Source organism: Aythya marila (genome assembly GCF_965140915.1).
Source record: "Aythya marila genome assembly, chromosome: 9".
Taxonomy (NCBI): Eukaryota; Metazoa; Chordata; class Aves; order Anseriformes; family Anatidae; genus Aythya; species Aythya marila.
The window spans coordinates 24,923,446-24,939,382 of NC_139050.1; the positions used below are offsets into that span (position 1 = coordinate 24,923,446).

The window sequence follows — 15,937 nt, forward strand, 5'->3', positions numbered from 1 at the left end:
CAGCTTGCTGATATCGATCCTTATTATAGAAGGACATAAAGTCAGGCAGTATGCTAATAAAGCACTGCAATATATTCCAACGTGATTTAAGATGTGCTTCTATACAAAGTCCAGAAGACCTCTCACGCACCAAATGTGTCGTGCTCAGCAGGGGTTCTTGCCCTGTTCAGAGCACTAGAATCTACTTCAGGAAAAAAACAATTTGGGCTGCAACATCCAGGCTTCTCCTCATTCTTCCACAAGTACCAAAACGTATTCAAACTTCAGGTAAACAGGCAAGAGGCATCTTGTTTATGACATACCACCAATATTTCAGAGGCTCCAAGATATTTACAGTGAATCCTACTGAGGGCCAAACACATCTGCAGCAACAACAGATGAATCACAGAATCGCAGGCTGGTTTGGGTCGGAAGGGACCTCAAAGCCCCCCCCAACACCCTCCAGCCATGGGTAGAGACCTCTGCCCCCAGCCCAGGCTGCCCAAATCCCCCCAGCCCGGCCTTGGGCCCTGCCAGGGACGGGGCAGTCCCAGCTCCTCAGGGCAACCTGTGCCAGAGCCGCGCCGCCCTCATAGTAAATATCACACGTGGGTTAGTGAAATTGGGAAAGTAGCGCTTGAAAAGAGTGGCCAACACCATCCTTGACATTCCCAGCAGTCTACGTACTACAAATAAGAAAATAAAAAAAATAAACAGATAATGCTGAATATTTACATAATCAATTACCAAACCAAGGACAAGCAGGAACGATATTTGAGGGACTAAGTAACCAATATCATTGGGATGTAAAACCAATCACGCTAAAGTTTGCGAGAGATCAAGATGCACAAAGTAGAGGTAATTACATAAACTGCCTTCACTGAAAGCTGTAAAAAGAAGATCAACAATCTAAGTTATTTCAAGCAAAAATTAGGCTGGCAGTATGTTTTGAAAGGCAGTCCATCATTCAGGCACGGCAAGTACGTCTACTGAAACAATACTTTGAGCCACAAATGAAGCCCAGCAAACTTCTGTCAACACAGAAGGCCGGGGGAAACCCACCACACACAGTGAAAAACAATTTTTCAAAGGAAATTATTTCCGTGCTTTTCTTCAGTACTCTTCATTTCTTTTCCTTAAACTGTGGTTATAATGCATCAGAAATTGAGTTACATTCATCTACTGAAGAAAAGCTACTTAGCATATTTGCAAGGCAAGGAAGAAAAAGGAATTGTTAATCATTTGGTTCAAATGATGCCGCATGGCAGAATTTTAAAATGTTCAGAATCATGTGATTCAAAGATTTTTAATAATTTCCGTTTTGTTTCCATAAATAGCATGCATTATACAAAGAAAACTTTTTTTAAAAAGTAAAACTCCAAATCATTGCCTGTTTTTATTATAGCTGCATTATTTGTCATTTCACTTACCCATGCTTCGTGCCACATATCTCCTTCTCTTTTCCTTTGCCTTTCTCTTTTACTTTTTCTTTCTCTCTGCCTTTACGCCGCTCTCTTTCACGAGACCCACTATGAGTTCTCCTATGACTGGATCTTTCACTACTTCGACTATAAGAACGTTGACGAGGTCTTGAGCGCGATCTACACAAAATCCATAATATTAAAATTTAGCAATTATGCATTTTTCACCATCACTGCATGTTAGATTTGTTATTTTGTCCAACTATTTTGAACTCATTTTCAAATCATTTAGTAATTTAATATGTTTAAACAAAAACCTACCAATTTCTCAAAAGAAAAGAAGAAAGCATTGCTTCTGTTCTGAAGGAAGAATGCAAAGTAAATTAAACCATACTACACAGTATTCATGCATTAAGAAAATAATCAAGTATTAACAAAGTAGTCTTTAGAGCTATTGAAGAAAGTAAGGACGGAGAATCTTAAGCGTTAAACACTGCATTCTTAAATTCTGATCAATTTAGCTTAGCAAATAAGTAAAGAATTTACAGATGCTACTAAGTGCTTCTATTTACATATTAAATACTTCTACTAACAATGTTCCAACAAAAAAAGAAAGACATTTACAAAACCCTAACTTTAGCCTGCAGAGCTGACATTTACACACTTTTTATTTATTTTTTTTTAATATATATTCAGGCTTGAAACACTCTGCAGAAAACCTATAAATACACCAACCCTACAGGCCCAACAACACAAGAAACTGCATACAGGTGCAAGGCTTTGTGCACATACAGTCCTCTGGTTCTTGGCTGCACGCTGGCTATAGGATACTCTGTTCTCAATCACATTACCCACTCCTCTGTAATAAATTTATGTTGTTACTGATACATTTGAATGAAAAAAGATCAAGTAGTATTACAATATAACTGCTTCTATGTGTACCTAAAACTGTTTCTATGTGTACCCGATTCCTGATTTTTTTAGATGATTTTCTAAATTTCACTGTATAATTTATTATCAATCAATACCTCTCTGCTGCCGGTAGAGGAGTAGTCAAGTCTTTAGCTACTTCTGCACATTTACAATGCACATTTTGGAAAAAAGCAACTCAAGTTTCCACTAGTTTCTATCACAATGCACATCTTCATACAAGTTCTGATCGTGACTCTTTGGAAAGTTTCATTAAGTACCAGGAGAGCTGGGGGCAGGGGAGAGCATTTCATAAAATCGTATTAAAAAAAAAAAAAAATTATTTAGCACCTCTGGACTGCAAAACTCCAAAAGCCTTTAAAAGCAAAATCACATACAGAAGATCACTCAATTTTAAAGGCAACAACTGTTTAATAAACCTCCCCAATAGAACAAGCAAAAGAAAATACTACATCCAGATGAAGCTATAAATCAAATTTAGGAAGAATGCTGTGATTGAGTCTGGAATTTGTCCAGCATACTGGGGTTAACATACCTACTCCTGCCATCAAGCCTTTTAGACTAGCACCAGAGGTCAGAACCCCAGTTTTACGTTTCATTCAGCAGATGGCATCTCCTGCAACACTATATCTTCTGTTATTGGTCACAGTATTAGCTCGAATACAATAGGTCGAGTTACCACTTAAGGGGCGTATTATGAACTATAGGACGTTTTCTGTCTCAAAACAGACTTTTTATTATTTCATCACAAATTAAAAAGCATCCACCTATTCTTCAGCTCTCAGGTGGAGGAGGTTTTGTTTTGAACAGACCGCTGCCCCGCAGATGAGATCACTTGGACGGTAACCACGATTTCCGAGAACTCTGCAGGTAAGATGCAGAGTCAGAAACAGTATATATAATTTAAAAATAAAAATAAAAATGCCCTATAGCAACACAGATCAATTTCACTTGATGAAATGCCTCTCCTTACTTAACAGTGTAGTCCTTCAAACAAATAACTGAGGAATCTAAAATACCTATTGCTAAAGAGCTTTCTTTCTCAGCTCAAATTTGAGCTTCTTTTCCCATCTACATTTTGCAGTTCCAAATAACAGCAAATCCAGTTTAGATTAGATGGGTGCTCACATCCTAGATTTCTGTTCGTTCCGTTGTTAAAGGAGAACAAACAGTAGCTATAATTCATATGCAACCGCCCTGTGATGGATCCACACAGAGATGTGGCCTGGTACCTCTCTCCAAAGAGGAGTTTTTCTGGGTTTTCTATTATTGTACAAAGTTTTTTGCAAACATTTCATTTTTCATTATTTTTCCTTAATGTTCCCGAGCTAGAGCTAAAAGAAAATCAGTCCAAGTTAATTGTGTTTGCTTACATGGATTACAAATAGTAGTTGAGTAGTTGTAGTAGATAAGGCAACACAACTTTGGAAATGCATCTATTATTGACATACTGATCCCAGTCATGAAGAGACGAAATAAATAAGGAAAGCTGAGGAAAGGAAACAAGGAACAGCCCAACTTTAATGCTGCCTTCAACTCTTCCAGGGATTTTATCTTACTGGTAAGTTCTCCCAAAAGAAACCACCACCTGTATCTTCCCTCTTACAGAAGAGTTTAAAACCCTTCAATGTCCAAACCCAACCTCATTTCCTCCAGCTCTGAGGGAATCTCCAATCTTGTGCAGCCTGGGCTAATTAAATCCACCTGTTAATACGCTCCATGTCTAATTCTGCAACACCAGTTTCAATGAACCAGGTGACAAGAGGATTACTCAGTGCAGAAGCCACGATTCCCCGTGTAGCTCAACTGCATTAACAGGCACCGTCATGCAGACATCAGGACAGAGTTAGGACCATCCTTAAAAGCAAGTCTGGAGTGTTGTAGCTTCAAGCCTTTCACTTTGCAACCCATGTAATTTTCTCTACTTCATTTGTATGTTTTTTTTTTCCCCTTTCTTTCTTTCTTGTAAAGAAAAAGGTAATGTTTGTCCTCAAGAATCCACTTCTCTGAGGTAACCGCAGAATCTGAAGCCTCAGAATTGAGATCGTGCTTTGACAAGCTCAGGTAAGGCCACCAGTCTTTCGCTAGGACATCCACTTTAATTAAGTAAACTTCAGTAGGAAAACAAGATCGAGACCAACAAGAAAAATATCACCAAAACTGCCCTCCGCATGTGACACCGCCAGCCCTCAAGGCGCAGGGGCAGAGGGGAGGCAGAGGAGCGGGCTGCAGCCTCCTGGCAAGGACCTGCCCCCACAGCCCCATTCCCCGCTACGTTGCCATTTTAATAAAGTTTTTCTCTTTGCATAAAGGCCCCAAATCCTAAAACATTGTTTTACGAATACTTCGTACAAGCTTCTTTAAGGTCCTATATTAAGTCCAAAAACCTCAACAGGCTCTTGGCAGTGGAAAACCATTTCATAAAGTGAAAATTCAAGTATATGAAGTTGCTACTCTGTGCCTAACAAGCTGCAGTGTTGTTCCATCTCCAGAATGGATGAATTTACCTGTATGCTACCATGGATCAATATTAAAATACCCTGTGATATATACAGAAAAGGAAAGAAGCAACTTTACGGAATGGAGCTACAAGTCAGATGTGCCAAGAAGTCACAAGTAAACAAGTATAAAAGTCCACGGATCAGGCAGAGAATAAAGATCTTCTATTTTATTGCTGTTGCATTTGTTTTTCAATCCCAATTATTAATATTAAAGCAAGTTGCAAAGTGTTCCAATTACAGAAGTATTGGAGGAAAAAAATCAGGCTGGAGAGTAGACTGCCAGCACGCACCCCCCTTCCCCCAAAGCAGCGCGCACAAACACCCACCCACCATGCCAAAGGTTAAGTCATTTAGTCAAGTTCAAAGATCTTCAAAGAGTTCTTAGATCCAGATAAGCCCATATGTTACCAAAATTCTGTGAAAAGCTATTACTTTCCAATCTGCTTTTCATGTCTAACTTACAGAACACACAGATGCTTGGCATCACTCAGTATCCCTAAATTCTCACACCAGATAATCAAGGCTCACCAATAACTTTCCTATCTAAAATCCTACGAAATGTCTTTATTCCATCAACACTTAGTCCACTTGTAAAAATTGAAAGTATCCATAAAAGCCCATTCAGTTACTGCACAATAAGTGTTAATTTGCTAATTTCTTCACAGGTAATCAATTAAAATGTAAAATATTGGATAAAATTAGTTGCACTAAATTTAACAGCTGCTCCATAAGCATAATTAGTTTCACAAGGGCCATATGTATTCTGAACAGAGACAGAGTTGAAACAAATAAGCAGATTTTAAAACAAGTTTGAGGAAATCTGCATTTAATTAGCAGGTGGGCACTACAACTGCATAATGTTTTTATACATTTATATTTATGAAGTGACAGAAGATCTAAAGGCTTTTTAAAATGGCGTTTATTGTTTGAATGGGAACTGTTTTGCTGCATGCTAAAGTGATTTAAATCCTTATAGCTCTGCTTTGAAAAAATCATAAATGGTGAAAGAAAACATGTGGAAAACTGTAAAACTAGAAAGAATTTGCGACAAAAAGCAGATACACATACCATAACCAAAAGGAAACTACACTTAATTAAATGTACACTACATCTGGAATATCAGCCTAATAAAACGTGAAACTATTAATTTTCATTGTTCTAAAGGAAATGAGGTCAGTGTCGTTTAGTATTTCCCCAATTATATTGCACTAAAGCACTGAGCTATATCTTACAGGTACAATCTAATCTTTTCAAAACACTACAATTTGAAAGCAGCCACTGAGATAGATTTTTCAAATGGAAAGAGGAATTAGAGTGCAAATACAAGAAAGCTCAAACAGAAGAAAGTGAGCATTCCTGCACTGAAGGTAAGTTTCAGGGGGAAAGAAAAAAAAATAAGTGACTTTATTGGCAAATAACAGTCACCACTCAAATGAAAGTTTCTGAGATGTCAAGCTCTTCACAAGTATTCTTCTAAATATCTCGCAGCTGACACAGCTCTTATTAGCTTATTATAAGCTCAACAACCACAAACAAAACCCAACAAATTCATGCCTCTCTAATACTTTGGCAATAAATCAAAAGTCTGGCAAAGAACAATGAAATGACTGCATTGCATCAAACCTGGATATTCATATTGGTAATAAAGACAGTGCAAACACAACTAATTGCAGCAAAATGACATGTTCTCTTTCAAAGCATATTAAGAGGTTTCTTGTTTAACTCAACTTCACGAGCAAGAAAAAAAAATATCATGGTACAAGTTCTTGGGGAATGTAAAATAACTTCAAGCATCAGCTGCAGTTGTTTAAAGTATGGAAGTTAATACCTTTTTTTTTCTTTTTTCTTTTTTTTAATTTGAATACGGATACCTCTATAGAACGGTCAAAGTCACTTTTAGTTTGCAATTTCAAAATGCGTGCATTTAAGGAAGTTAAATATAGATAATATGGTAATGACAAAGCATATGATAATATGGTTATTTATTGTTAAATGTAAGGTGAGGGAAAATGAAAACATGCAGAAGCAGAGGCAGCTTTAAAGTCTGACATGAGGCTAGTACTAGGAGGAAACAAGTTGTTTCAAGCCAGCAGTTTAGACAATTGGTAAGAAACAAAATAGAAACAAAAGATAGTCTACTGTGCTGGAGAAATGCAAGGTGAAATATAAACAGTAACAGAGAATCTGGAACACAGTTTGCAGAACAGGGAAAATAGATTCACCAGATGCAGGCATCAACTTAGTTCAGTAATAAACAATTCTCCACCTATAAATCATTTTAATTACATAATTAAACATTTGAGGAAATAATACTCAAACTTCCAGTAAACTGTAATTAAAACCAACCAAACCAAACAGTTACTGAACACTTGGCATGAGCTGCACATAAATGCAGGAGAGCAGAACAGACAGAAAAGACACTGCTATTGTTGTTTGTTCTCAAGCAGCCCATTTGTCACAAATATCATTCTTCTCATTCTTCTGGCCTACCTGCTCACTTCCAAAGAAGACTAGAAAGCCTTCTTTGCCACCCTACAGGGAACCTGCTGCCAGAAGCTGAGAGAATGTGGAAGCAGTGCTGACAACAACTGCCTCTCTCTGGGTCCATACACACCAATGGTACCCCAAAGGTGTTAGAAAACCTACAGGAGGTCAACAAGCAGATGGAAAACAATATACAAAGTTTACTTAAACTGAGCTTTTCTGCCAGCAGCTCTTTGCTCTCAGCCATGCGAGCTCCTTGCCCAAGAAGCGAGGGAGACGAGCACGCTGGATGCAGCCCTGCCAGTGTCAGGGGCACATCAACAAAAGCCTTCAGAAAACGAAAACCAGAAAAGATGCTTTACAAAATACTGCCTGAAAACCAGAAATATAAACCCTAGATTAAGCATCAGCTAATCAAGCAAGGAGATGAGCTGGTGTTGTTGCTGTGGGCTTACAGAGGCCTAACGAAGCCAGCGCCACGGCCCTGCTGACAGGGCTCACCTGAGGGGCACCTCCCTGCTCCCTCCCGACGTGTGATGTGCTTCTAACAGCCAGCTCCACGTTACAGATACGTGTGGAGGTACATAAAGTAACCACAGTGCTATTGGATACACGTTATTGCTGCGTTCGGCGCAGAAAACTCTGCGTGCTATTTTCCAACAGGCTTTTTCTGCAGAGGCAGGGCTGTGGGAGCAGCTGCGGCCAAAGGAAGTGTAATGAAGTGTGCTGTCGGGGATCTGGGCAGGGAGAACAGCTGTGTGAACAGCTCCCAGCGATCTACTGCAGTTGGAAACTGTTCCACTCCATTAGTGATGGCAGGAGGGTATTTTCCCCTGCTTCATTCCTTCAGCCCGCGCACAGGTCAGTAAGTGCCCGGGATGCAACTGGTCCAAAGGAACTGCGCATCCTCAGCCTCATCCCCAGTAAGGGAAAACGGGTCACATCATTCATTTCCTCATCTCTGCAAAGACTAGCAACCACCTCTCTCTTTTTGAGATTCCACCTCAAGTTAGGAAATTCAGTTGAAGAACATCTATTTTTTCATTAGGTGAATTTCTCTTATTTATTCCTTTTCTTAGAGACTGCCTCCAAATGGGATATTTTTTAACCCTACATTCACATTGCTACCTCATGACTGAACAGAAAAATCCAGTATTTACTTCCAATAATTTTGGGGTCATACAATAATAAAGAAATGGGAGTTAGTGCACTGTCCTGGCTATTAAATAAAAGCAAAATAAGAAAAAAGCTTCCCTCACCAAATTCCCATCCTTTCTCAAGAAAGCAACAGCCATGAATCAATTGAGAATATCCATCTTGCCCTCTATTCGTACCAGAGTTTAAAAAGCTACTCAACTTCAAGGTGAGGCAAAAAGGAAACAGTTGTGATGAGATATGAGAAAGGGACTCCTTGATTTTCTAACTCAATTCCAGAACATCCACTTCTTAGGTTACAGCAGAGAAAGGAAAAAAATAAAATAATAATAATAATAATTAAAAAAGTTCATTCAAATTGTCTAATCATGCAGAAAAGACTATTTATTTATTTGTTTGTTTGTTTGTTTATTCTTTAAAAACCAGTATGGGAAAAGTTGAATTCTATCTGAACACGTAAGGTAACATTTTATTTATAAGTAAATTCTTCAAGCTTTGTAATGAATTTATACACACAGATGCAGTTTTTCTATCCTTGATACAGCTGGAATATATTTTAAGAAACAAGGTTCCAGATTCCTTTCAGGACTCTCCATAAATACAGCAAATTATTTGTTTCTACATCATGCAGGCATTAGTGACTCTGCATCTGCTATGACAGGAAGATCTGGCTGTATCACAAAGCCATGAAAAAAGTTCAAATTCATTTTCCAGATGGAATCACTATCCAGGTAATTATTTGCTGTAAATTTGACAGCACCTCTGATATTATGTTAAAAAGTTAAGGAATATAAATGAAAGATTTTGAGGATGATTTTTTCACTTCCCTGGCGCCTCTGGGAAGCTCAAATTACTTACAGGTAAGTTCTACTCTTCTGTCTCTGACAACAATGCTATTTTATTTCTTGGGATTATGAAACATCTAAGATTGAGGCCCCAATCATGGTTTCAGCTTAAAGATAGTATAATATTTATGTATCCTCATAGCCACAAAGAGATATTAGACAGCTGAATGAAATTACCTAAACAGATGCTGGAAATCAACTTACACAATGGGACACTAACTGTTCTCATAAACTGAAAAAAAAATAATAAAAAGCCATAAAAGCTATGTGCCTACTGGCACCTGACTGGTAACAAACTAAACCATTATTTTGTGCTCAAAATTAAGAAAAAATGGAAAGTCTTCTCTTTAACTCAGTGATAACCACACATGCAAGGTATAAAGTTTGTGGGGTTTAAAATAAATAAATAAAAGATTTGGAGGTATTCCACCTATCCTTTTTATCACATTAGGTTTATGAAGCATATATAAAGATATTTTTTTTAAATGCAATCTATTTTTTTTCCAAATTAAAAAAAGAATATATATATATATATATATATTTAATGAAATTAGTCATCATTTTACTATAGGATCAGGGCTCCAAAAATTAAGTCATAACTTTGACTCCTGAGCTTTAGAAACTCCTAAAGAACAACAACAATAAAAAAGCAAAACCATTTAATATGATATTGTCAAAATGTTTTGAAAACACTCCGCAACAGTTTGTACACACCATTAGTACTTTTCAATACATGTTCTATAATTGCAATGATTATTTCCTAATTCACATGCAAGTTGGATGCCTCTTACTTTAGTACTTTGTATTTTACTGACGCAATATAGATGGAGGAGAGGTTTTTTGTTTGTTTGTTTTAAATATTCTCCTTTTTGAGCATGGAACAGCTTATTTGCTGGAGGCAGATGAAGAATACACAGCTGATGAGCTTATTGGCAGCTACTGCTTGTCTCCTGGAAGTAGTCACCTGCAACCCTGTTGTGTCTTTCCCAAAGCCCATCTCTAACAACTAATTAAAAAACTCCAGGAAAGGAAAGAAAGCTCTGAAAGTTTCACGTAGCGTTCCAAACAAAAAGTGTTTTCATCATAGCAGCTGCAACTGTCACACAAAAGATTGTAAAAATAAAACAACGTATTAATTATTATCATATTAACATATTGATAGCAATCACAAACTATTTAAAATTAGTCATGATTTAAAAGGGGTAATAATGACCAACAAAAATGTGATTTCAACATAACGCTCTCGTGTTAAAAAAAGTCTCAAAGATTTACTATGGAATTTTCTTTTAGGCCTTTCTTTTCTTTTAAAAGAAAATAGCAAAGCCTCACAAAACCACAGCAAAAGCAAGAAATAATTCCAAACCAGCCCTGCATGGCCCTCCTGAATCTGCAAGAAGCCTGCAACAGCAGCTGTTACGTACTACATTCACCTCAAATTTGAAACCTAAAGGCAAGAATTAAAATGCAAACTGCATTATTTCCATCAGAAATATCACTAGGACTGTGCAGTAACAAGCTGTACCCCAAAAAAACACCTCTAACATGCCCCACACAAGCTGCAGCAGCTCTTTTCCCAGCAGCTACGTCCCAACACACACAACATCACTGTGGGGAAGTCGGGGGTGGAGGGCACGGAAACAGATCAGGAGATTTTAAAAGTGAAAGGGAATCACGAATATTAAGCTACCAATATATTAAGCAAGGAAAAGTTGCCTGCCACCTTCAAATGCTCCTTCAGCAGTCCTTGATGTCCCTTCGCCTACAGTGACAACGCTAGCTGCCTGTGGCTCGCTGTCAGGCAGACATTTGTTCTGCTGTTGGGTTTTTCATGTCTCTCCAACTTTATTTTCTCGTACGCCTATTGTTTCCTGCTACTGATCAAACTACAGAGTCTTGGGGGGTGAAATTCTGTTTCAAATGCATCAATACTGCACGCAGCACACCGAGGGCTCGATCCCTGCCTGGTACCTTCCTGTTACAAGTAACGTGGGATCCGTTGGCTAACCACAGGCCATCAAGGCATTGCCATTCCTCAGCTGAGATGATGCCATCTCCGACAATCTGTGATACTTCGCCATTGCAACATGCCAGAAGCTTGCTAACACTGGTCACTAAGCTTTGTTTTCAGAAGATGCACCAAGCCTGTGATCAGACCAGCTTAATGAAGATGCCTCCTGAAATAAGGGCAAGACTTCACTGTATTATTTAGTTAATTCAATCTTCTTAATTTAGCATGGGCGTACTCCCTAAATCACATCCTTCACCAGGAAACCTTTCACCAGAACACCCCAGGTCCTCCTTCACCCCGTTGTCTCACCAGCAGCTCTCCGGGGCTCCCTTCTGACTCGGGGTGAGGAACAACCCATCCTAACCTCTCCCATCACCGTGCCTCCCTCAACTTGGACATGAATCTTAGCTGCAATCCAATGTGCTTTTGCAGTCTCAGCTCGAAATCTGTTGATATACCCTGATTTTAGTAAAAACCTGCTGACTGGGGCTAGCAGGTAGGACAAGCAAAGGTGTAAGACACAGTAAACTGGAAACATGAAGAAGAGGACCTCTGTATCCTCATGTGATAGTTAAAATTCTTAACGCCAGAGGCTTAAGGAAGGATAACCAGCTGATGTGGAATTAATAAAGGAGAATAACAGATGATCTAAATTGAAGACCTGCTTGGAATTCCCCCACATTTCCTGTTTCTCAGATGTTTTCTGTGTTCTCCCACTGCCCTGCCCAGCAGCTCCTGGCTGCCTACCCCTTGCAAAGTAAGATACAAAGTAATGTGATGAACCAAAAATACTTAAATTCTCAGTATATCGCCATTTTTGAGGGATGGACATTTTTCAAAACAAAAACATCCTTTTTACAGACAAACTGGTAAAGGTTGGACTAGATGATCTTAGAGAACTTTTCCAACCTCAATGATTCTGTGAAACAAATGGAACAAAAGATTCAGCATCAATAACTTTTGGTTTGTTTGTTCTACCATTTCCTTGGGAGTTGTAGAACACAACACTCAGGGCAGACAGGAAGAAGCAGTAGTGGAGAAATAAAGGACCTTGGGGGGGGGGGGGGGGGGGGGAAGGAATTTTATAGCTCATTCCCCCAAAATATCAAGCTGTATATAGAACTCCTGTTTGGTCATTTTCAATTCATTTTCAGAGGGAAGGAAAAAAAAAAAAAAAAAAAAAAAACACAAACCACACTACCCAAACACCATAAAACAAGGAGTGATTTGACATTCCCTAATTAAAATCTTATGGAAAATGACATTGATTCCTTGGCAACAAGTCCATCCCTGACCATAGAGCTCAGCTTTTTTGGGTCTCAAGCCCAGACAAGGAGAAGGGAGCTGATTATGAGTGATGCCAGCTGCAAACTGACCTAGTCCATACAGATGCTTTCAGAAGTCACAGCTGAAGAGGGACATTAAATTTGCCTGCATTAAACTGATTACTCTAACCTGTGGAAGGGTCATGAATGTGGAATTTTATATTTTCATAAACTGCTTCTGTTGAGCCATTTACTCAGAAAATATTAACTTTTCTCTTCTCTAGCTCAGTAGGAAAGCCAAAGGTCCCAGATATATTTTGAAAGCTCTCACCTGTAAGGAGAAAGCTCTACTCAAAATGAAACAGATGTTTATTATATTCTTCTGTAACATGCATTTTAAAATATACTGAAAAAGATTTAGGTAGTGAGAGGATTTTTAGTCAAGCTCTTACATTTTCTTCGTTTGCAGTCCTCAGCCACCATAGTAATAAAATCTTCACCTGTACATCATATCTTTGTTAGAGAATAGCATCTCTACTTAAACCATTAAAATACAGTGCATTAAAAGTTCACAAAGGATAAACATTTATGGCTACAAAATTTGCTTTTTTTGTTAGTCAAAACATGAGATGCAAATGTATAAGTTACACACACGTCAATGTGTGCAGGTCAGTCATATTTTGCTCCAAAAAACGATGTTCTAGACCACATTTGCTGCGAGCCCACACTATTTACCACTGTCCCAGCAGTGGGCAGACTGCAGAGAAACTGCACGGCGTAGCAGCAAATTCAAGCGACCCCAGAAGAGATGGCTACCTGAAGACAGCAAAGTCCAAAGGGATGGGAGGTACCGGTCGAGGCAGCTCATCATCTCAAGGCATGCTGGAGGTTCCTGACAGCAGAACTCTGACAAAACCCCGTGCAATTAAAGCTGGTCTTCCAAAGCAAATCCCCAAGGGGCAGCAGATAGCACCTTCTGCCTTCAGTGACGAGGAAACACAGCACAGGAAGAGGCTCTGAAGCAAAGCTGGTGATGGGGCCCATCCAGCATCCCCAACTCCACACCACCCAGATGAAATAATTTGGTAATTACATAAATGTTGGTTTAAAATTCTCGCCGTGGCCAGTTTTATAATTAACATCATGGCTACACTCACGTGATTCCTATTGCACTACTGCTCTCTATCAGAGAAGAACATACTCAGCAGCAGTTACAACTTCCATTAACACCAGAATTTCCGATATATCCAAACCAGAAAGTTCTAAGGTGGATTAAAATTGCTGTTCCAGGCTAAAATTTACTTCCTAACAATTGTTCTGATTATTGAGGGAGCAGCATTTCCATTACCACATATTTGACAGAAGTTCATAAAATGCAATTCCTAACAGGAATCAACAAGACAGGCTACTTGTATTTCTTTTTGTCTTGAATATTTGTTTACAAAAGTGATCCTTCCACAAAAACTGCCATTACAGAAGCATCAATATTAAAATAACTTAAAATAATGTTAAAGAATTCTGCAGCTTTCTCTACAGATTAGTTTACATTTTAGTTATGCTACCATAATTCCCTTGCTTTAACACCTCGTCTGTCATCTGAACTAATACTTCATGAGTAAATGACTTTTTTTTTGCCTTTTAAAGATACTAATAACTATTTTCAATCTTACATTTTAACCGTAATCAGAACAATTATTTTTAGTGTTCTGTTTTAACATTAAGTTCCTAGAACCACATTTTCTGCAACAAAAATGGTAATGCTGACCTTTATTTTATTAGCCTACAATTTGCTCACCAGTGTTTTCTTAAGCTATCCGCATGGCTTATGTACATTGACAACATCCCACAGATGGTTGTGATTACATTTAACAGGACAACGCGCTCATTGAAAACTTTCACAGACGCTTACTTAATCGGATGTCACATTAAATCTGACATAGTAAGATAAAATAACTATATACTAATTATAACATATCAAAAAGGTCGTTTCCAAATGATATTCACAACGTTTCTAATGTAATTATTGACAGGACCGGTGTAGTAACATACATGTAGAAATGAGTTTTTAAACGAGAACAATTATTACACGGGTTTCTTCTGCCAGAAGATGTCCTTGAATATACATAGCTGTCAACATCTTGGAAATAGATGCCCCTAACTACAAAACTCTGGTAAATGTCAGAATTCGATTTGACTACTTCTTACTTCCTCTCTTAATGCTTAATGACTAATTCCTTAGAGATACCCTTAAAAGCCCTAAAATGTTGTCCTTGGGTAGAAACTTTCACTCAGCAATCAATCGGGAGCAAATTAGATGATTGTGTTGAAATGTACTGCACTGTTTAAGCTAACAAATGAATGAAGAAAGGTAGTATATCGGAACATATGCCACTACACTGAAGTTGCTAAAAGGGTCTGTTGGAAGAATATTTGGTTTCCAGTGAAGCTAATATGCTATAAGAAGGGACAGTGATGAAAGAATACCAAGTCATATGGAAATCCAAATATAGTGACAGACACAATTATTTTACTAATTGCTAATGAATACAGTCAAGTGGCTTCAAAAAGCAAAACTTTGCTTGGACTACTTCAGGTTTTGACCTCTGCATGAGCAAATGCATTTCAAACTGAAGCCCACCAAAATTGATTAACGGCGCCAGCCAAGGCCAGCGTGTAGTTGAAGCTTTTTTCCATCTATCACATGGCCCCAAGGATAGTTAAATGAACCTTAAAATGGCTACAAACAGCTCAATGACTACACAGACTCCTGCCAATTAGAAATAATTAGGCAGTCATTTTGGTGGTAAGTCTTTTTAAGTGCATACATAATGATGCAATGATGCTTATTAGCGATCTCATATGAGCTATGCTCAAACAGCCTGGAATAATTATGCAACTATCACAAAGCCTTGCACATCTCTGTACTTCACCTTAATGCATTTAAAAATCCACTTCATTACCTCCAGTAATTAATCCTCCATTAATTGCAGGAAAAGCCCAGTTTACCGTGCTTCGTTTCTAATTATCTTATAAATAGTTATGGTTCTAATTAATGTGTTCATTAAGCTGAATATCTTTCTCAAAGCCATGCTCAGAGCAAAGGTTCCGCTTTTGAGAGAAAAAGCCTAACTAGCCATAAGGTGAGGCCATTTTGGTTGTATTTGCTTTTATTTTAGTATATTCAACCTCCTAATTGGCATTTAAAATCTAATTTGGAAGAACTTCAAGAAGACTATATGCTAGAAAAATAGGAAAAGGATTTTTTTTTTTACCCATTCTCCAATCAAGAAGCTTAGAGCTTTAACAGGAAAACTTTCAGCATACCTTTTTGATATAGGCTGCTAACAGA

The 15,937-nt window shown here is 38.2% G+C and overlaps 1 protein-coding gene across 3 annotated transcripts in view; it reads right to left on the minus strand.

Annotated features, from left to right (window-relative positions):
• The window catches only part of RSRC1 (arginine and serine rich coiled-coil 1), a 140,426-nt gene that overhangs the window by 108,138 nt on the left and 16,351 nt on the right, over nucleotides 1-15,937 (minus strand). For 2 of the 3 annotated variants that reach the window (XM_082766765.1, XM_082766767.1), the window contains one exon: nucleotides 1,410-1,580. The exons of the other annotated variant lie outside the window; for it this stretch is intronic. In XM_082766765.1, the coding sequence (XP_082622891.1) occupies nucleotides 1,410-1,580 (171 nt within the window). The remainder of the gene's footprint in view (nucleotides 1-1,409; nucleotides 1,581-15,937) is intronic. 3 annotated transcript variants of the gene reach the window in all.